The sequence below is a fragment of the Camelina sativa genome, chromosome 7, assembly GCF_000633955.1.
Source record: "Camelina sativa cultivar DH55 chromosome 7, Cs, whole genome shotgun sequence".
NCBI classification, from domain to species: domain Eukaryota; kingdom Viridiplantae; phylum Streptophyta; class Magnoliopsida; order Brassicales; family Brassicaceae; genus Camelina; species Camelina sativa.
This window is the reverse complement of record NC_025691.1, coordinates 16,259,213-16,283,320: the sequence shown is the minus strand read 5'-3', so window position 1 is coordinate 16,283,320 and position 24,108 is coordinate 16,259,213. Positions and strand designations below refer to the sequence as shown.

Here is a 24,108-nt window from a genome sequence, read left to right as displayed (position 1 = left end):
TCGTTGGTATTTTTCTTGTTTAAATGCATGCGCGTGAGGTTACATCGGTTACTAGATCGAAATGGTCTAGTGACAAGGGTGTTAACTAGTTAAGATACTTGTAAACTTATGAGTTTAAAAACCATATAAACTCAAGTATTAATTTTCGGTGAAGTCTTAAGGCGTCTTAGTCCACGAGAAATTCCGGCTAAGCGTTGTAAGATTTGGTATTGTTATCCTTCCCATTCCGTACCACATACAGCCGCGACATGCAACCCATGTTCGTGTGTGTGTAGGGTTGGTTACGAAGAGCTCGGAGGTTACTGGGCTCACTACCCTGGCCGAGGCTGTTTACACGACGGTGTGGCTTTGAGTGTTATCTGATCGCATGCCTTAGTGGTTGTGATTCGGAGAATCATGAGGGGTTAAGGGAAAAGGATGCATGCCAGGCCCAATAAGATAAAACTTGTTAAAACGGTTGTTTTAGTTCAAGTTAAATTGTTGCATGTTGTTGTTGGTTGTGCATGTAGTTGCGAATGCTTGTAGAAAAATCTTGCTTGGCTTATTAGCTTCCGCATGTTGACTCTGATTGTTGCTTATGCTTGCATGTTAGTTACTTATGCTTACATGTCCTTGTATATGTTCGCATGTTGTTATCTATGTTCGCAAGTTACTGTGGTATGTTCGCATGTTGTTGCATATGCTTGCATGTTAGTTACTTATGCTTACATGTCCTTCGTATATGTTTGCATGTTGTTAATACGTTTGCAAGTTGTTGTGTGTTCGCATGTTGATGTTTAAACTTGCATGTTGTTGTTGTTGTTGGGGTTTGGGATTGGGGTTTAATTCTTTGCAGGAACCCTGAGCTCACTAAGTAATCTTAGATTACTTACGATAAATGTTTGTGTTGCAGGTAACCCTAGAGGGAACTAGAGGGCGTGGTGAACGATAGGACTCCGGAATAGTTTTTATTTTGTGTCTACTGTAAAATTCAAGTATGTTGTGTTGCAACCCAAACTTTGACGTTAGACCTTGTGAACTTTTGTGTACCGTTTGTAGTAAACTCTTTTAAGTATCAATGAATCGGATTTTCTTTAACCGAACGAGTTGTACTGATATAGACTCTGTCCGAATCGGCTCAACACACGGCGTGTCCGTAGGGTTGCAAAGCCTTAAGGACGTGTCATGTGGTCGGGAACCTCACCAAAGGACCGGCCGAAGGGCTTGATTTGTTCTCGTACCCGGCTGGACCATTGGCGAATGTTTCCAAAGTAGCGTCTCGGAGCTGTGCTCTGGCCTTGGTGGTCATAGTACGGTTTGGGGACGTTACAGACGTGGTCGCAATAAAAATAGAGTTATATCAGGATGATATTCCTGATGAAGTTAATACAAAAACGTTGACGGATTGTTTTTTTTTGTCTTTTTTTTTGTAACCTTTTTAGATTAAAAACGTTGACTGGATGTGTTGTAGAAATTAATAATATTTATGAAGCTGGTGGAACTGCATAAGCTAATGGTATTTTCGGACAGAATCTGATTTATAATCTAACAGGTTTTAAGGATTCACATAATCATAATCTAACAGGTTAAAAAGCTAATGGTCTTTTCGTAGTGATAATGAAAAAAAGTCAGTGGAGAAAACTCACCAATCCTATATTTGGCAACGTAATTAACTCTCATAAATTGTTTGGTTCACCCTATGGTGCACCCTGACAGAATCTTGCTCGTTACAATCAGCGGTATAGGGATCGTGATTGAAATCGTTTTCCTTTTCATCTTTTACGTTTTTTTTTTTGTGATCGTAATATCATCTGTTTTAATAGTTCAAGCCGTGTTTGTGGCTACACTACCAATCAACGGACAATAAGAGTGGGGATCATATGTTGCATTTTCAATGTTATGATAATTTTCCAAAAGGTCAAACGATTCAACTCTTTTTTTTTTAAATAACAATAATATAATTAAATATCCCACAATATTTAATTACAACACAACCATTAAACCAACAATAACCTAACATACACAGCTGAAAACATAACAAACCAACTCCACTATATTATATCATAATCAATATAAACCAGAAACTTAGCATACATAAACATAACACAACAACTGAGCGGATTGTGACTGCAGGTTCAGTGTCGATCGACATCAGGAGGGTGTCGGTCGACACCCAAGATTTAGCATCGGTCGACACTGTGGGGTAGTGTCGGTCGACACCAATGACTAGTGTCGGTCGACACCTCCCTTCCAACGAGACAATACTTGTTCCCTGGTTTGTTTGTCTTGTTTGTTGTTTGTATTTGACTTTGGTATCCCAGTTGCTTGTGTGTATAGCCCAGTAGATGAGAAGATTGCCTCACTGAGTATTTATCAAATACTCATGCATCTCAATTTGTGTTTGTGGTGCAGATAAAGGCAAAGTGTCGTGGAATCAAGGCAATGAAGAGGAGGATGTTCTAGGGACTCGATTGGTTGTTGTCTGGCATTGCTAGGTTGCTAGAGTTGGGTCATTAGAACATTGCTAGGTTGTTGGATCTATGTTTCATGTTGTTTGGTTATTGGATATTTCTTATGTTTTAGTATTGGATATCGAATATTGGTATTGATTATTTTCTGCTGTTTGGTTTGGTTGTGGTTAGGTGGCTAGTGGATATGTGACCACTAGTTTAGAGTATTTATTATTATTTATTATCTATTATTTATTATATAAAAAAATGGGTCGGGTCGTTTCAGTTTGGTATCGAAGCCCTTACGGTTCTAGGTTAGGGTTCACTAGGATATGTGCTGTAGATGTTTGGGTTTTGCATGTCTTGATTGATTATGTGAGTTAGTCAATTGTGTGTGGCATGGAGTCCCAGAACATCCTCTTCGAGCCTACAGTGTGATTCCACGGTGAGTTATGTTTTTGTGTTATGTTGAATTGCGTGCTTAGCATTCTGTTCATGGTAGTGCAGATGGTTAGAGAGGATGTTGTTGCTGGTCGTGGTCGTGGATCATATGTTGCATTTTCAATGCTATGATAACAATTTTCCAAAACCTGTTTTTTCCTTTAAATAATAATAATATAAATAAATACTTCATAAAATTTAATTACAACCCAACCAATAAATCAACAATAATCCAACATACACAGCCGAAGACATAACAAACCAACTCTAATATATTAAAATAAAATACCAATCATAACCAATATAAACCAGCAACCTAGCATACATAAACACAACACAACAACCGAGACCCTAAATCATCATCTTTCCATGCTACACATTACCTGCACCACAAACACAATGAGATGCGTGAGTNGTTGCAACCCAAACTTTGACGTTAGACCTTGTGAACTTTTGTGTACCGTTTGTAGTAAACTCTTTTAAGTATCAATGAATCGGATTTTCTTTAACCGAACGAGTTGTACTGATATAGACTCTGTCCGAATCGGCTCAACACACGGCGTGTCCGTAGGGTTGCAAAGCCTTAAGGACGTGTCATGTGGTCGGGAACCTCACCAAAGGACCGGCCGAAGGGCTTGATTTGTTCTCGTACCCGGCTGGACCATTGGCGAATGTTTTCAAAGTAGCGTCTCGGAGCTGTGCTCTGGCCTTGGTGGTCATAGTACGGTTTGGGGACGTTACAGACGTGGTCGCAATAAAAATAGAGTTATATCAGGATGATATTCCTGATGAAGTTAATACAAAAACGTTGACGGATTGTTTTTTTTTGTCTTTTTTTTTGTAACCTTTTTAGATTAAAAACGTTGACTGGATGTGTTGTAGAAATTAATAATATTTATGAAGCTGGTGGAACTGCATAAGCTAATGGTATTTTCGGACAGAATCTGATTTATAATCTAACAGGTTTTAAGGATTCACATAATCATAATCTAACAGGTTAAAAAGCTAATGGTCTTTTCGTAGTGATAATGAAAAAAAGTCAGTGGAGAAAACTCACCAATCCTATATTTGGCAACGTAATTAACTCTCATAAATTGTTTGGTTCACCCTATGGTGCACCCTGACAGAATCTTGCTCGTTACAATCAGCGGTATAGGGATCGTGATTGAAATCGTTTTCCTTTTCATCTTTTACGTTTTTTTTTTTGTGATCGTAATATCATCTGTTTTAATAGTTCAAGCCGTGTTTGTGGCTACACTACCAATCAACGGACAATAAGAGTGGGGATCATATGTTGCATTTTCAATGTTATGATAATTTTCCAAAAGGTCAAACGATTCAACTCTTTTTTTTTTAAATAACAATAATATAATTAAATATCCCACAATATTTAATTACAACACAACCATTAAACCAACAATAACCTAACATACACAGCTGAAAACATAACAAACCAACTCCACTATATTATATCATAATCAATATAAACCAGAAACTTAGCATACATAAACATAACACAACAACTGAGCGGATTGTGACTGCAGGTTCAGTGTCGATCGACATCAGGAGGGTGTCGGTCGACACCCAAGATTTAGCATCGGTCGACACTGTGGGGTAGTGTCGGTCGACACCAATGACTAGTGTCGGTCGACACCTCCCTTCCAACGAGACAATACTTGTTCCCTGGTTTGTTTGTCTTGTTTGTTGTTTGTATTTGACTTTGGTATCCCAGTTGCTTGTGTGTATAGCCCAGTAGATGAGAAGATTGCCTCACTGAGTATTTATCAAATACTCATGCATCTCAATTTGTGTTTGTGGTGCAGATAAAGGCAAAGTGTCGTGGAATCAAGGCAATGAAGAGGAGGATGTTCTAGGGACTCGATTGGTTGTTGTCTGGCATTGCTAGGTTGCTAGAGTTGGGTCATTAGAACATTGCTAGGTTGTTGGATCTATGTTTCATGTTGTTTGGTTATTGGATATTTCTTATGTTTTAGTATTGGATATCGAATATTGGTATTGATTATTTTCTGCTGTTTGGTTTGGTTGTGGTTAGGTGGCTAGTGGATATGTGACCACTAGTTTAGAGTATTTATTATTATTTATTATCTATTATTTATTATATAAAAAAATGGGTCGGGTCGTTTCAGTTTGGTATCGAAGCCCTTACGGTTCTAGGTTAGGGTTCACTAGGATATGTGCTGTAGATGTTTGGGTTTTGCATGTCTTGATTGATTATGTGAGTTAGTCAATTGTGTGTGGCATGGAGTCCCAGAACATCCTCTTCGAGCCTACAGTGTGATTCCACGGTGAGTTATGTTTTTGTGTTATGTTGAATTGCGTGCTTAGCATTCTGTTCATGGTAGTGCAGATGGTTAGAGAGGATGTTGTTGCTGGTCGTGGTCGTGGATCATATGTTGCATTTTCAATGCTATGATAACAATTTTCCAAAACCTGTTTTTTCCTTTAAATAATAATAATATAAATAAATACTTCATAAAATTTAATTACAACCCAACCAATAAATCAACAATAATCCAACATACACAGCCGAAGACATAACAAACCAACTCTAATATATTAAAATAAAATACCAATCATAACCAATATAAACCAGCAACCTAGCATACATAAACACAACACAACAACCGAGACCCTAAATCATCATCTTTCCATGCTACACATTACCTGCACCACAAACACAATGAGATGCGTGAGTATTAGTAGAAATACCCAGTGAGACGATCTTCCCATCTACTAGCTATACACACAAAAAAATCAAGAGTACAACCAAAAATAAAACATAACAAACCAGGCATTAAACTGAACACCCAATAACATATTCACAACATTCAACCCAATTTCTCAGATAAGCTCATGGTCATGCACTCACCTTATTAAACTGATTATAACAACAAATACAACAATTAGAGACTCTCCTAACGTGTGCAACAGCCCAGAAAAGCCCTACAACAAACCACACAACCAAAAATGACTTTATAACAAAACTGGACAAAAACATCAGAAAAGAACAGTCTCAAAGATGAAACCCTAAAATAAAAACCAACCGTTATCTATAAAATCCCTCCAGTGAAAGGTTACCACTAGACGTCACAAAGCTTACACAAAATATCGTGCCGATCAGAAACCAGGCAAGACCACAATCTCAGTTACAACCCTTGATGGTCCTAACTCGCGTCTGAGAAAACGTGTCTCACGAAGCTGCTAATAACTCATCGAGTTTAAAACCAAATCCACTTATGTAAAAAGGAGAATGACGATGAAAGGCTTGGGAATAACTCTACCAAATTTTGTTACTTTTAACGACTATTAGACATGTCCTAACTGTTTCCTCCCAAACCCTAAGGATTCTGCTCTTTTGCCTAACACACCAAAATTAAACCTCTCCTTCCTCACACCTCTTCTCCACAAACAAGCTATCTTTTTTTCTCTCTACAGGAACGACCACAACCACCAAAAGAGAGTAGAGAGGCGTGAGTTATAGATGAATCTAGGGTTAATTAAACCATAATTTATGTAAACCGATACTAAACCGATTCCATCCAATTTCGGGTATAAACTCTAATATTTCATTATTTTTCGGGACACGGGCGTTACAAAAAGAATCTTGTAAAAATAATCCATCTTAAGAAAAACAAAATCAATGGTCACAAAATAGAGAACAAATGATATGTAAGCCGTTACAAAAAATGACATGTGATTTCTGTAGCATATCTCAGAAGGCATATCATCAACTCGAGTTACAATTTTATATCATGATAAAAAATATATATAAAACAACCTTGAGATTTTATCAATTTTATTAAATGCTTTTAACCCAAAACATTGACATAAACAACACATATAAAGTACACTATGTTTTTTGAGAATTGTAACATCCGTGAACCAAATAGTAGAATTTGGGGATGGGTGTCGATCGACACGAGGGGTGTGTCGATCGACACCAGCTTTTCTGGTTCGACCAGATTGTTTTAATTCGCAATTTTTGGGTTGGTTTGGTTTAATTGGGTTATCTAAACCGAATATATAAGTGGGGAAGCGACGAATTGAGGGTTTAGGGTGTGTTTTGTTGCTGTTTGCAGAAGAAAAGAGAGAAAAGGGAGAGTTGAGAGGTTTTTGGGATTGTTCTTGGTGTTTTTGGTAAGATTTGTGGCTGAGAAAGGGAGTATTGTTGCTGGAACGAAGGAGAAGCTTCTTGAGGTGTTGTTACCACCGTTTCTCAATCAAATCTTCCTGCAAAAGAGGTGAGTGCTTGACCATGGCTGATCTAAGCCTGAGATCTCTTTTGTTTTGGCTGTTCTTTGTTGTTTATGGTGTTTTTCTTGCGTGGTTTGGTTGGTTTCATGTTTCCTTAGGTTCCTGAAGTGTTTAGGAGAGTTTGGGATGGATTGGAGGCGATTTGGAACGGAGGTTCGACGTTCCGTTTCGTGCAGATCGTGTATGCGAAGGACAAAAACCGATCTAGCGTCGGTCGACACCGACCTAGCGTCGGTCGACACCGGACTTAACCGGGACTTGTTTGTCTTGGTTTGATGTGTTGTTTGTGTTCTGTTTGTCTGTCTTAACAATAGAATCTCAGTTGGTTGTGTGTATAGCCCAGTAGATGGGAGGATGGCCTCACTGACCATTTATGACAATACTCATGCATCTCAATTTGTGTTTGTGATGCAGGTAAAGGCAAAGTGTGATCGTGGGTCTCGGTTATGTGTTGTTGGTCTTGGTTCTGTTTATTAATGTTGGAACCCGGTTTAGTAGCATGCGAGGTTGTTGGTTAGGATGGTTAGGAATGTTTCTGTTATTGGTATGTTTCCGCTGTGCATAATGATTGTTGTTGGTTTAATGTTGGTTTGTGGTTTGATGTTTAATTAAGTATTATAGGGTGCTTAATTATGATTTTTTTTTTAAAACGGGAAGGGTTGTTTCAAGAAGACGGAGCTGAGGTTGCATTACAAAATTAATATCTAAAAATAACATATGAACATTTAAAAAATATGTAATTTAGATTAGTGAACGGATATTCATTGTCGGGTTTAACCGTTTCACCATCTAAGCATTCTTGACTTGGTAGGAAATTTTATTATGGCAAGTGATGTACTTGGACAACCTCGTTTAGCGACATAGCACTAAAAATTTTTATGAAACTTTGTATATTTGTATTTAATGTAAAATATTGATATGTTTAAATGATCTCTATAATTAGGCGAACGATCGACATTTGACTTTAGAATTTTTGAAAAGATGTTTTCATAGGATATGAATATGGAATGAACTCTTTTAGGGATAAAAGGTCAGAAGATTGTCGACAATATTGTTTACTTCTCTACTGAGGTCCTTAAATCATTTTTTTGTTACCATGTAATATATTATTGATTTACCAAAATAACATTATTGCGATACTAGACAATATATGTTATATATAGATTAGTAAAATAATTATGACGTTTATATAGATTTATCTTTTAAACTTCAAATGATTATAGAGAAATTCCTCAAACTGCCACTAAAAACGTTTTTTTCCAAAAATATCACTTTTTAGTTTTTTTTTTCAAAAATACCACAAATGTTTTTTTCTAAAAATACCACAAATACAAAAAATTTGATTTTTAAGGGTGTACATTTTTTTTTAGGTTTGGGTTGACAAATTTAATTTTAGGGTATAGTTTTTAAGAGGTAGGGTTTAGTATTTAGGATTTAGAATTAATATTTCGTATTAAAACTTTAAATCAATTTTGTGGCTATTTTGGAAAAAAATGTATTTTAGTGGTATTTTGGAAAAAAAATAAAGTGTGTTATTTTTGGAAAGAAAACCTATTTTAGTGGTATTTATGAGAATTGCCCATGATTATATATATATTCAATGATTTTTATTGATAAAAATTTTAAACTAAAATCCCACGTAAATAGATATAACAAATAAACATTATCTTCAACAATATAGTATATATCACTTAGTAAAGTAAGTTTAGTGTTTATATAGATTTATACTCAAAAGTTCGAATGTTTTTATTTGAAATCAAGAATTTATATTTATAGAAAATGTTTTAAATTAAATCCTACGCGGATACAAATTCTAGTATATATATATATATATATATATATATATATATAAAGGTTTCACTCTCTTCTTATGTGTCCATTTGGTATTTGTTTAATTTATTTTTAAAATATATAATATTATTTTTAATTAAACCTAAAATGCAACACATTTAGTCATATACATTAATTCATACTTTAAATATACACTTTAGTACTAAGTTGTAACTGAAATTACATAAATTGTGAATTGACTATTTTCTTGTCCATTCACTTTCAATTAAATATCCTATCAATTATAACTATAACTCCTCTAATTTAATTAATTTTTAAGAAATGTAACTTCTATCACTTCTTATCCTATAAATAATCATTCTCACATCCTCCTCCATGATATCTCAAATCCTAAATATTATTATTATTATTATTATTTTTTTTTAATGTTCTTGCATTGGTTGAAAACTCAATGAAGATAACATTGTAAGAGTTTAATAATATATTTTACATTGTTCTCAATTTGATTCCTTCTTTATGTATTTATATGTATAATAAAATTTTCATGGCAATAATAAAATTAATTAATCAGATTCAAAAATATTATTCTAACCATCTCAGAATAAGGAAATCAAGGTAAAGGAACAATCTCTATTTTTACTTTGGATGTTAGATTATTTCTTACATATTCATGTATATTTATTTGACTCTTAAAAATATGTAATGTTCTAAGGAAATAAATTTGTAATAGAATTATTAAATATCAAATCAATTTTTTTTTAACTCTCTCTTACCTCCAACAAAACTTGTAATACATTTTTTATAATACTTATCATTATATTTAGTTTATTTTCAAACATATAATTACATAAAGAACTAATATTTATTTATTTAATTCAAATATGTACTTTCAAAGGATTTCTCTATATAAAAACAATATGATATTCTATTTTCTATCTAGCTTTTACTACAAGGATGAAACAATTATTAACTAAATATAGCAGTATAAATTAAAATAAGGGAAATATAAAAAGACTTGAAATAAAATTAATCTTTTGGAATTGTACTAAGTTTTTCTTGGACTTTCTTTAAAGAAAAATGGTCTTTCAAGCTAGTTCAACCTGCAACTTTCATCTACGCTAACAGCTCTCTTCTCTTAAAACAAGGGAATGAAAGGCCGCTTTGCGTTGCATGCTCTTAACGCTCATATGATTTTAGGAAATGATTTCGTTTTTATCATTAAATACTTTAAGTTATGTGTTAGTTTATATGAACAACTTAAATTAAATATTTGATTATCATAGTTAATTTTCATTTTTATCATTCTATTTTTTTTTACCTCAAATCCTCTAAAATACTGATAAAAATTATTCTCAAAGTTGAACAATAAAAAAACAAAGAAATTCAAGAGATATGTATGTGTGATTATATTTAAACTAGTTATATATTTTGAAATTGTATGATTTTTTTTAAATGTAAATTTCTTAATGACATTTAGATTTAGATTTTTTTTATGATTATTAAACAAAATTAAATTAACTAACATAACTTATTATACAACAATCCGTGCATGTGCGGGATATTACCTATTATCTAAGAAAATAAACAAATGATAAACCACTATAGAAACTCTCTCTGATTTTTTTTTCCTTCCATCTAGCCTAAGAACTATGGAGTTTATGACATTTATTTTGTTAGTTTAGGAGAAACCTTAATTAGAGGAGTATTAATTCTGACTAAAGCAAATAGGCTTGTACAAAATGTAAAATAAATATGGGTTAGAAAATATTAGGCCCAAGCCCATCTTATGACCCAATCTCTGGTTTTAAGCAACTCCTTCTCTCATAGTCCTACTTGCACAAATATATTGTGAGAAGGCCACAACTCTCGGATATGAAACCTACCTTATATATCAGTGGAGTACTTTATTCTATGGGACAAGAACAATTTTGTGGTATAATATATGCCCGACTTTATACATTCATTTCTAGTGTTTGTAGATATGAGTCCAACACTATCATCATCTAGTCATTCTATCGAGATTATTTATCCTTTTCTAGGTAAATGTCCTACGAAACATGCCAAATATTAAGTTTTTTTTTACAGAAAATAGATTTATTATCTGACTCTAAATGAAATATCCCGGTTTAAAACCGAAAAACCATCACTTAAATGGGGCGTATTAAAAATTCAATATTAGAAATTTGATTTTATAAAAAAAAGTACTATAAAATAACAGAAGTAAATCTATTTACTGTCAATCTATTCTCTGGTTGTGTTGGGTTCCTGCTTTCTTCTCTGTCGATTTACTTTCTGGTTGTCTTTGATGTGAGGTTATCCGGTTTTCTAGTGCTTTCAATATTTACCGGGTTTATAGGGAAGCTTGGTGGGAACTTCTCATATAGAGGTTAGTTTATTTTTCTTCTCCTTGTATTATCGTTTGTTTCTAATCTGGTTTCCTTTACTTTGGGGCTGTGTTTCCCTATTATGGATTAATGACTTTGGGGACATTCTTGTAGTCCGCCGGCATGTTTTTCTTGTTTGGGTTTTGTATTCTACTTATTGTAATCTACTTTGGTGTGAAACCAAGTTTATTTTCGGATGTTCAAAAAAAAATCCAAAAATTGAACTATTAAAAGACATAATTGTAAGTTTGTAACACATTGAATTAGTTGTGTAGTGTTTGATCTTGACACGGCCGGGCCCGTATAGGTCACTGTTCGAAGCTCTGTGATAAGACTCTTACGTCCATGAAATCTGAACCAATACAAACTGGACTTGAACATGGACTGATGCGCGGCTGGATTCATTTCAGATTTCACAGTGAACCTCCTTGTATATGTACAGACGTACAGTAGGATTTTGCAAGTCATATTCAATTTTGTTTCTTGGAATGATGTTTATTAATGTATATTGGATCACTTCACCGTCCTATGGAATATGCTTCCACGTGTTTTGTACCATTACAGTCACCTACTCACCTTGACTCTTATGAGCATCTCAGTCACGTAATCTCTCTTGTCGGAGAAACTTGAAACTTTTTTTCTTTTTTTTCGGAGAAAGTAATAAATTTGCTTTGACTTCTTTAATTATTTGTTATAGGTTGATGTTTTAGAATTTTTACATAAATTAAGAAAAACATTTAATGTTAAGCAATAAATGTATTATTTCTTTATAATAAGATATATTATAATTATTAACTAATAATATTTCATCAAACTTTTAAATTCTTATTTAATAGTTCTTGAAATTTACAGTTTCTTAGCGTTAATTGTAAAAAGTATACAGAAAATTATTCTTTGTGATAAAAAAAAACTAGAAAATCATCTTTTACTATACAGAGCGACTTTCAAGGCAACTACTATTCTTGGGTTCAGTTATTTTTTGGCCTGACTTCAACAAGTGGTATTACTATAGAAGATTGACGCTTGGACCAAAAAACTCTGATTAGTGATCACTACTCCTTAATTAATTTATCTATTATAGACCAAATCTCATTAGCTAGATATCTTATGAATGTGTATAATTTTTCTCTCAAAATTAAAAAATTATATTACAATCAACTGCATACCTCATTAAGTTCCATACATTTTTTAAACAAATCCAAAACCCATCGAAGATTATTGAACAAACTCACAAAAAAAGGCAATCAAAATCACAAAGTTTGTATCTCTTTCAATGAAGGAGCGAGTCATGTCTCAAACCTTTCTCATCACCTATTCTCTCCCTAGCCTTGATTGCCTGCAAAAATTTTCACAAAAATTGTAGGAACAAATATATTAGCTCGATTTTTCGAGAAATCGGATGAAAGATTAGAAACAAAAACCGAAGCGAGTTACGTGGTTGCAATCACCTCTTTGCTCCAATTGGTGAAACCAATAACAAGAAACATGATTAGAGTTTGTAATGTTGATCCTGTGACTAAACCAGCCCAAAGTCCTTTCCCATTGAAGTGAAGATGGAAACATAAAAGAAGTCCAACGGGAATACCAATGACATAATAAGAGGTTATATTCACATAAGCCCCAAGTTTTTGCCACCCTGTTCCTCTCACAATCCCTGAACAAAACAATACACTTACTCAGTTCACGGTCACGAAAATTGANAAGTAATAAATTTGCTTTGACTTCTTTAATTATTTGTTATAGGTTGATGTTTTAGAATTTTTACATAAATTAAGAAAAACATTTAATGTTAAGCAATAAATGTATTATTTCTTTATAATAAGATATATTATAATTATTAACTAATAATATTTCATCAAACTTTTAAATTCTTATTTAATAGTTCTTGAAATTTACAGTTTCTTAGCGTTAATTGTAAAAAGTATACAGAAAATTATTCTTTGTGATAAAAAAAAACTAGAAAATCATCTTTTACTATACAGAGCGACTTTCAAGGCAACTACTATTCTTGGGTTCAGTTATTTTTTGGCCTGACTTCAACAAGTGGTATTACTATAGAAGATTGACGCTTGGACCAAAAAACTCTGATTAGTGATCACTACTCCTTAATTAATTTATCTATTATAGACCAAATCTCATTAGCTAGATATCTTATGAATGTGTATAATTTTTCTCTCAAAATTAAAAAATTATATTACAATCAACTGCATACCTCATTAAGTTCCATACATTTTTTAAACAAATCCAAAACCCATCGAAGATTATTGAACAAACTCACAAAAAAAGGCAATCAAAATCACAAAGTTTGTATCTCTTTCAATGAAGGAGCGAGTCATGTCTCAAACCTTTCTCATCACCTATTCTCTCCCTAGCCTTGATTGCCTGCAAAAATTTTCACAAAAATTGTAGGAACAAATATATTAGCTCGATTTTTCGAGAAATCGGATGAAAGATTAGAAACAAAAACCGAAGCGAGTTACGTGGTTGCAATCACCTCTTTGCTCCAATTGGTGAAACCAATAACAAGAAACATGATTAGAGTTTGTAATGTTGATCCTGTGACTAAACCAGCCCAAAGTCCTTTCCCATTGAAGTGAAGATGGAAACATAAAAGAAGTCCAACGGGAATACCAATGACATAATAAGAAGTTATATTCACATAAGCCCCAAGTTTTTGCCACCCTGTTCCTCTCACAATCCCTGAACAAAACAATACACTTACTCAGTTCACGGTCACGAAAATTGAAAAAAGAACTCAGGTTCTGAAAGCATAGATGATGGTTAAAGAAATGCTAACCGGAGAGAACGGTCAAGAAGCTGTCCATGAGGATTGAGATACAAAGAATGGGAGTAATATCAGTCACATAACTAATTACTTCATCCACATTGCTATATGCATAAGGCCACACACTGCGAGACATGAAGAGACTAGAGCTCACAACAACTGACTCAACAGCTGCAATTACGATTGCAGCTGCAGCAGAATCACGAGCCCCTCGTGGATTCCCAGCTCCTAGCTCATTCGCCACATTGGTACTAAACCAACAACAACAACAAAAATGAAACATAAATTCTTTGAAAAATGAAATAATATGAAAATGTCTACTTAGAAGTTTAAAAATAAAAACAAACCTTGCTGCATCACCAATTCCATTTACTAAATTGTAGTGCAATGAAGAGGTTGTAAGGCTGCTCAATACGAAAAAAAAAAATCAAAACTTAGAAAATGAAACAAAAACAAAAAGTAATAACAGAGTAAATCTTTGTTTGTGGTTCAATACATTACCAAATCGAAATAACAGAAGTCTCGAGCTTTGTGTTGGGTAGAAGACCAGACAGCAAAGTAACCACCTCGAAAGCAAACCACTCAAGGCTAATTGAAAAAAAAGGAAGAACAAACAAAAACTGTGTTATTAAAATATTACTGAGGTAAAAAAATCCAATAAAAGATGTTAATCCATTAAAGTTTAAACCATAGGGCCATACTAATCAGAATCATCAATCAAGATTTACACACTTACCAACACATCATTGCAGAAGGAATCGCAAATTGAAAGAAGATATTCGTATGAACAAACACATCCTTGGACATATTAATCCGCGTTTCCACACAACGGCTAGAGCGTTTCATATAAACCCAAAGGAAAACCGCGTTTAGCCAGTAAGAGATACCGATAGACGCAGCCGCTCCTTTGGCTCCAAAGTCGAATACATGAACCATTGACCAACAGAGAGGAACATGGAAAGACAGAGCAGCTAAAGAGCTCAAGACCATTGGATAAATCAAGCTTTGTGACTGGAAATATCTAACCAAAGACTCGAGAATAGAGTAACCGAATAAAGCCGGTATGAGCCAGATGCAATACACACCGGCCAACTCAGCTATTTGAGGATCTTGATGAAGTAGAAGCAAGATCTGGTTCATGAACATCCAAAGAATCGAAATCGGAACAGAGATCATCAAGAGGAACACTATTGAAGTGAAAGTGTAAGATCCAAGCTTGTGATACTGTTTTGCTCCATATGCTTGACCACATAGTGTTTCTAATGAACCTGAAAGTCCAAACTATATAGTATACAAAATATGATTAGTAACAAAATTAAATCAACCCAAAAAAAAAAAAAAAGATTCATAAGTTTTGCTTACAAGAACACCAAAGCCAGTGACATTAGCAAAAGAGCTTCCAAGAGCTATTCCGGCTAGAGAGAGTTCACTCCGGTGACCAACGATCATTGTTGAAGTTGCCTGAAGAAGGAACTGAGACATGTTTACAGCGACCATTGGAGCAGCCATTGAAGCAACCTTCTTCATCTTCTCCCATCTTATTTTTTCTTTATCTTCTTCTTGTGANCAAAAAATATGATTAGTAACAAAAATAAATCAACCCAAAAAAAAACAAAAAGATTCATAAGTTTTTGGCTTACAAGAACACCAAAGCCAGTGACATTAGCAAAAGAGCTACCGAGAGCTATTCCGGCTAGAGAGAGTTCACTCCGGTGACCAACGATCATTGTTGAAGTTGCTTGAAGAAGGAACTGAGACATGTTTACAGCGACCATTGGAGCAGCCATTGAAGCAACCTTCTTCATCTTCCCCCATCTTATTTTTTCTTTATCTTCTTCTTGTGATTGTTTGGTGTTCAAGAGTAATGGAGCTTCGATACTCTTCTTCATCTTCTTTTTTTTTTTTTGGTTTCTAGTTAGAGAAATATGGGAAGTTGTGTCGTGTATTTATGTTACTTTAAGAGTGTGAAATTAATATTTTTTTGTTTTGGTTGATAAATAATACTCGAGTAGTAGATAGATTAGATGGAGATACGCGGCGTCGCGACTCGAGGAGAAGAAAATATACACGTTTCCGCGTCTAAAAGCAAAAATCGTTTTCGACTTTTACCAAATAGTACAATTCAGCACGTGTGAGATGAAGACACTTCCTATATAACTAGAACATGGAGGTATTGGTTGTAAATTGTAATAGTTTGTGGAGTAAGATTAAGTTGGGGAAACAACCAGAAAAATATCAAAGTTTTGTTTTGGTTGGAAGATTTTGGTGGCTTAGAAATTAGACTTCAAAAAGTTTTATAGCTTAAAAAAAAAAAAAAAAACATGACTGATTCAGTCGCTTTTGGGTAATGAAACTTTTTTAGAACCTTGTCAATCAACAAGAAAGTTATGGTTAAAAATTGGGTAGGCTCTTGAATAAGGGCAACTTTAAAACAAGAAGAGTTGTTAAGAATGATTTCGCTATTGTGTTTGGCAAAGAAAAAAAATCAATATTAATAATTAGCATAAGAGATAGTACTGAGTACTGACACAGAAAAGTATAATATTTTAGAGTTATGTTTTATTAATAAGAGAGATGCATATTTGCATAGTGTAATGATTTGAAAACTCATTCTAAAATGAATATCTTAGATGGAATACACTCTGATCATCAATTAGTCGAAATCATTTCTATATTTAAAAAGAGTTTTGGTGCTGATGTGACATGAAAAAAACTATTGCCAAACTCTAAAATTCTAAATTTACCATAATTAAGTATTTCGAATTACAATATATAATTGGTTATTGAATGTATATTCTTTCCTAAATTACAAACATCTCTGTTTATTAGAAGAGAGTTGGCACGCCCACAATAATTGTACTCTCTTCTTTTTTTTTTTTGAAAATTGTACCATCTTTTTGGCAATTCCAAATACTACTAATTTTTATTAGTTCACCACAAAAACTTTAGTGCCCACTGGTTATTTTATTTATTTATAATATACATGTATTAATCTTAATCGTAGGATATTTTTAAATTAATTTCAAGTACACAATTTAACACGTTTAAAGGAGATAGGCAATTCAAAGCATAAGGAAACAGTTTTTATAAATTTTATTATTATCTCATTACAAAGAATCTAAGACCATTTCTAACCGTTGAAGTCTTAAAATTTTCTCAAAAAAATAAAAATAATAGTATTTTAATTAAAAAAAGTGTAAACTAATAATAAATATATTAAAAAGGTAAGAGAAATAACGTAGAATTGTTCTAAATTTTTTTATTTGAGAAACGTTTCTTATATCATCTTTACAAGTGATGTTGTATTAGTGGTCTAACTTTAAACATTTAAAATATTATTGTATTAATTAAAATATTAATTATTTTTGTTTAAGAAATCTTTCATCCTTTCTACCGTTGGAGAAGAGATCGTTCCTTACTTCCTTACAATAGAATTTTTAAAAACATTTTCTCTTTTTTTTTTAACATAAAACTGTTATAAAGTAACTCACGTTGGAATTATCTATTTTCTATGTAACATATGTTAATTGTTGAATTTTAAAATTCTTATTTATAAATTTAAGTATAAAATAATAATATTTAACTGTATTTAGATATAAAATATAAATCTATATAAATTTAAGGAACTGATTTGCAAATAAAAAAACTCAACTCTAAAATGGAGAAATAAATTAAAAGTTTCCAAATATAAAGACATATATAAAGATCTTCATTTTGGAAATGTAAATGGAGTGGGACTGGAGAAGGTTTTTCTCCAAAATGGAATTTGAAGATAAAATTGAAGATGAACTAGAGATGGTCTAAAATACCTATGGGAATATCTTGGAGATGCTTTGAGATGCCAAACAAGCCTTTTCAATACTGACCGACATTAGAAATTAAAGAAATAAAAACAGCACACATGTTTCAACTTTCAATCCATATCTCGATGTTAACTGCAACCATATGTCAATGATCCTAATACATATTTCAGCGACACTAATCCATATTACAAAATTGTTACTACAGAATAAGCGGTATTAAATTTTGGTCCAATAATATGCAATAAAGAAATTTATTTTAATCTTCAAAATCATTTAAAAAATAATAGTATCAAACTGTTAAATTAGTATCAAACTGTATATTGCTAACTTTTTACGGATTCCCTACGTTCATATAACCTAGAAGTAGTAAACCATAATGATTATGATTTGTTACGCGTTTGCAAACTAACAAAATTTAATTTTCAACTCAACATAACCTGTTCACAATCTGTGATAACCAATTGAGACTATTTTTCTAGCTTAGATAATGATAATACTGATGACGAACCTATTTGCTTACTTATAACTGGACCAAGTGTTCAACAATCCGTGATAACCAATCGGGAGAATAAAAAATAATAATGAGGAACTCATTTGCTTCTTATCCTTGTCGAAGTTTTCAAAAATAAATAAAAAAACAGAAGTTGTTGAGAAAAAAAGTTATTAAAAATGGGCTCTGACAATCTGACATCGTGTGCTGTAAGAAATTATAGATACAGAACCTTTCGATAGTTTTAACTTTCTCGATCGGCTATATTAAGAAGAATATTACGGGATAACGTGGTATGAATGTGTATTATGGTCTGAATAACCGTAGATTTAGTAGTGCATGATAAAAAATTTAATAGTGCGGTACGGTTCAACTGCGATACGTGCAAGATAAATGTATTTGCGGGACAAGTACGATTATTCCAAAATAAGCGGTACAAAATAATGTTTGATTGGTGAAAAACAATTTGCAGTACGGATTTCATATTATTTTATTAATAACTAATATAATTATATATTTCATTTTTTATTAATAAATAAAGTTTTAATTTCTGAATTTTAAATACCAAAATTAATTCAAATTTAAATTTGATTGGTAAAAATAATAGTGCAGTTCACAATTTTAATTGTATTATGATTGATTTTAATACATTTCTGATTAAAAACATTATAAGCATTAATTACTTACATAATTACATATATATATGTTTACAAAACCGCAGAATTGTTTTTCAAAACACATGAAATAGGAGCGTAATTACTGTTACCTGCGTTTTACAATTTCTCTTTGCAAAATTGGACCGCACCTTGAGTTATTTTTTTTTATTAACAAAAGTAAAAACGTACCGCATGTTACAAAGTTGTGTTGATTGGTGAAATAAAGTAGGATCCATTGAAAACTGTTCCGCGTTTTACAATAACGAAGTTCCCATTCACTGCCTATGTTTAAAATCCTATTGTGATAAGGTTTAGGTCTCTTATCTTAGGGCATTTGTATCGGTGATACAGATGGGAGTGTCTAAATCAGACTCAAAAATTAAATTAAAAATTATAATTATATATATAAAAGTTGGCTAAATCTTTCCATATGAGTGCTACGTCATCATACCAAAAAATGACATATGTCTTTCTACAGATTTTGTTTTTTAAATTAATCAAATTAATTGAAGGAAAATCAAAAGCCACTCTTAACTAAACTTAACGAAGGGAAATAAAATGTTTCATTAAGACTATATACTAATTAAGTAATTATCATATGTATATGGTCTTCTCTCTATTTAATTCAATACATTATGGTAAGTTAGTAACATTGACATGGAGACATTAAACGTACCAATAAATTCAAGACAAGACACACTCTCATTTATTCAAAGTGAGAGATCTAAGAATGTTTACTGAAATGACTTTTTAGTTTTAGCTTTCATTTTCTCTTTCATATGAAAACTCATGAAGCAAATAAGTAATTATAGTTATACATATGTTTTTTAAATTATGTCAATCCAGATTTTAATCAATAGCCTACCATGATGCATGTAACTCGAGTACTAGAACATGAGAGAATATATGGAATAAGAAATTGTTTCTTTAGAATCAAGTTAAGCAAGTTTGAAGCATTATCCATATAAGTAACATAATTGCATAGAATTGTGTCAGTATGTCCTATATTGTTTTTGTAGGTAAAGAAATAATCATATGGATATATGAAAAAATATAATTGATATTTTGAGTCAAAGATGGATCTTACCATACAAGTTGTAACTGAATATATCTTAATTTATTAACTACATAAAAACACACAAAATAACAAAAACTAACCACATGAATAGACAACATAATTCTTTTAAAACAATTTTCAATAAAAAGCAAGGTAATTTGTTTTAAAACAAATTTCTAAACAACAACTCGCGCTTAGCGCGGGTATTCACCTGGTAGAACTAAAAACTAATAGGAAAGTGACAGATAAGTTTGAAGAGTCTAAAAGAATGTCTTTAAATATCTTGGAGAAGACATTCTCTTCTTCTCTCTCCCCAAACATGTCTTACATTTATATTTAAAAAAGAACCAAAGACACCAGCAGTATATGCGATGGAGATGCTCTTAGGACTTAGAGTCTATCTTGTGTTCAGTCCGGTCTGTATAAATATCAAGTCATTGTTAATTAATAAATGCAAGCCAGTTTGATATATAATTCTACATGGTATCAGAGCTAAGATCACATAAATTTCTCTATAATCTTTTTTTCTTCTTTTCAGTCGAAGTTTTGATTATCTCCTTGTTAAAATTTTGTTTCTTTCGTGACAAGAAAACATGTCTGAAGTCGAAGATAGTTCTTCTGCAACCAAGAAAGCTGTTGGTCAACAGCCATAGCCACCAGTGGTGTCTCCCTATCTCCTGTCCAGCTCCGAGAATCCTGGATCCATGATCTCGTCGGTGTTATTGAATGGTGAAAACTATAATGAATGGGCTACAGAGATGTCTAATGCTTTGCAAGCTAAACACAAAACATGTTTTATCAATGGAACAATCTCAAAACCTTACATTGATGATCCATATTTGAGAATTGGCAGACGGTGAACTCGGTGATTGTTGGATGGATCCGTACTTCAATCGAACCAAAAGTTAAGTCTAGCGTTATGTTCATATCTGATGCACGCGAATTATGGCTCGATTTGAAGCAATGTTTCTCAGTGGGGAACAAGGTGCGAGTACATCAAATCAAGGCTCAAATTGCGGCATGTCAACAAGCTGGTCAACCAGTCATCAATTACTACGGTAAACTATGTCATCTTTGGGAAGAACTTCAAACTTCCAAACCTTTGACAGTTTGTAAGTGTGGTTTGTGTACGTGTGGTACTACTCTTGAGCCGGCTAAAGAGAGAGAGAAGGAGAAGATCCACCAGTTTATTTTGGGTCTCGATGATTCTCGCTTTGGAGGCCTTAGTACCAATCTCATTGCGATGGATCCATTGCCTTCTCTTGGTGAAATTTATTCACGAGTTATTAGAGAAGAACAATGTTTAGCTTCAGTTCGGGTTCATGAGCAGCATAAAGAGGTCATGGGATTCACGACTCAAACCGAACAGAGTACATTACCTTCTTCACGATCATATATACAGAGTGGAGGAAGATTGTGATATATCATGATTTTTAGGTGTTTTTAACCATGATATAAGTTTTATTTATAAAGTCTTTTTGATTTTTTTAGAGTCTTTTGAGTCTTTATAGGATTTAACATGGATTGGAGCATAATAGAGCTAAATAAGAGGATTTGGAGCACATTCAAGCATTGAGGCTAAGCTGTGAAGTTGGAAGACAAGTTCAGACATAAGCATCGGTTGATACAAGTGATGGTGTCGATCGATGCATCATCCAACAGAAGAATCGGACGTTTTCTCACAAGTTTTGAAGATTTACAGAATCACCCCAAAGTTTTTCATATTTGCATCATTAGTCCCTGGACGTATTTTAGGAATATATATAGGATTTTTATGGTCATTGTTTAGACCTAAGCTTTATTTTTTCTTGCAACTTTTGAGAGAAAAACCTGAGAGATTTTTAGAGAGATTTTGGTAAGAAGAATCAAGACTCTTTCAGAGAAGATTCAGAACTCCTTTTCTTCTTCCTTTAATCTCTTAATGCTATTTGTTTTATTCATTATTTGTGTTCTTACAATTATGTCTAAGTAGATCTGCTTGTTAGGTTTAGGGTTTCTCATTAGGGATTTCATGGATTATTAGATTGATTAATTGTTTGGATTCATTATCTTTCTTGTTCTTCACCATAGGTTGTTCTTAATTCTAGATCTTTGATTAGTCATCTGGATTTAGATCTTAGGATTATTGATTGATATGAGAATATAATTGATTTTCCTGACAAAAACCTTTGGTGAGCAAAATTACTTTTTGCAAAGAGATTTGAATTAGTGATTTTGTGAACTTATCTAAACTTGATTTTATTGCTGGTTTTTAACTTGAATTTTGCAAAGAGATTTGGATTTTTGAGTTTTAAAACTTAGATAATATTTGCAGTGAGAACTGATTTATTTTACAACTGTGTTTAGAGTTCAATAACGGTGCTTAATTATTGAATCCTGCTTATTTAATTAATTGATATAATTTTCCATGATTTCCTGAGAATTTCCCTAGGCCTAGCGTTTTTAATTCCTGAATTTACAACACTTTTGAATTCTGTTTTCTGCATTGCTTTTAAATTAATATTTTGGTTTAGCATAATTAAAAAAATTAAATCTATTGTGTGATCTAGAGTCCTTGTGGATACGATCACTAAGTACTACAATTGATCTCTTAATTTGAGAGAGTAGCTCATGGTTAAATTTGAGCATATCAGATTGGATAGTTTCTACGCCGCTCTTGGACACGGGGAGTTCCGTTTCTCCTAATCCAGTTTCAGATTCAAATGCCTCTGCTTCTGCGCCAAATTCTGTTAGTAAACCAATAGAGATGGTTGAACCGGTTGTAATTTCAGAACCGGTCGCTGTTTCTCAATCCAATTTATTGGATAAGCAAAACTTTGTTCCTACCCCGCAGCCCGATGAAACAGGTTCGGGTACTAGTTTCGACGACCATTCTGATAGTCTTCCATCCTCGTCGAGTAACCCGATACATGATACTATCAACGACACGGTCTCTCCTATTTTAAATTCAGCTCGTGCAACTACGTTTGTTGAAACTCCAACTCCTCGTCAAGGGAAACATCAACTCGAGCAATCGGTCCACTCGAAATACTATGTTCTTTACAATACTACAAGTGATATGATAACCCCTCACACTCCAACCAACTCCGAATCCTTGTCTTCGTCAACTGTCCCAGGTAATTCTTTGTATCCTTTGACAGATTACGTATATGATGCTCTGTTTTCAACAGGCCATCGAGCTTATTTGGCTGCAATCACCAGCTCTGTTGAACCTAAAAACTTTAAGGAAACGGTTCGTATTAAGGTTTGGAATGATGCTATGTCAAAAAAGGTGGATGCTCTTGAGTTCAAAAAGACTTGGGATGTCAAGGATCTTCCACCTAGTTAGATTGCCATTGATAGTCAATGGGTGTATAAGACTAAATATCATGCTGATGGCTCCCTCGAACGATACAAAGCTCGTCTTGTGGTCTGTGGGAATAAACAGATAGAGGGGGAAAACTATCACAAGACGTTTGCATTGGTTGTTAAGATGACCACTGTACGTACTCTTCTACGGCTTGTTGCAGCTAAACAGTGAGAGGTTTTCCATATGAATGTACACAATGCCTTTCTCCATGGTGATCTTGAGGAGGAAGTTTATATGAAGTTACCACCAGGTTTTTGACATTCTCATCCGGGTAAGGTATGTGATCTTCGGAAGTCGCTATATGGGCTTAAACAAGCTCCTCAGTGTTGGTTTAAAAAGCTTTCTGATGCCATGCTTCGTTTTGGTTTTACACAAGCATATGATGATTATTCTCTCTTCTCATATTCTCGTGGGAATATTGACATCCGTGTGTTGATTTATGTTGATGACCTTCTTATTTGAGGTAATGATAGCTACATGCTTCAGAAATTCAAGGACTACTGAGGGAGGTGTTTCTCTATGAAGGATTTAGGTAAACTGAAATATTTTCTTGGTATTGAAGTGTCTAAGGGATCCAATGGCATTTTTTTTTGTCTCAACGCAAGTATGCGTTAAACCTTGTTGTTGAGAGCGGCAATCTTGGTTCAC

General features: G+C 33.3%; 1 protein-coding gene and 1 long non-coding RNA gene across 4 annotated transcripts; both read right to left on the bottom strand.

Annotated features, from left to right (window-relative positions):
- Positions 12,410–12,949, bottom strand: LOC104701263. Its single transcript, XR_753792.2, has 2 exons — positions 12,769–12,949; positions 12,410–12,656 (listed from the first exon to the last, which is right to left on the bottom strand). It is a non-coding gene; the product is annotated as an uncharacterized LOC104701263 (long non-coding RNA).
- Positions 13,456–16,051, bottom strand: LOC104701262 (protein DETOXIFICATION 9-like). Of its 3 annotated transcripts, none has more exons than XM_010416911.2 (8): positions 15,911–16,051; positions 15,468–15,632; positions 14,842–15,386; positions 14,607–14,693; positions 14,453–14,509; positions 14,118–14,356; positions 13,815–14,020; positions 13,456–13,702 (listed from the first exon to the last, which is right to left on the bottom strand). In XM_010416911.2, exons 1-8 carry the CDS (start codon positions 15,992–15,994, stop codon positions 13,637–13,639), a joined length of 1,449 nt encoding a protein of 482 aa, XP_010415213.1. In that variant the 5' UTR covers positions 15,995–16,051; the 3' UTR covers positions 13,456–13,636. The 3 variants fall into 3 exon arrangements, with proteins under 3 accessions (XP_010415213.1, XP_010415211.1, XP_010415214.1); XM_010416909.2 differs by having other exon boundaries at positions 15,468–15,658; positions 15,937–16,051; XM_010416912.2 differs by lacking the exon at positions 15,468–15,632 and having other exon boundaries at positions 15,746–16,050.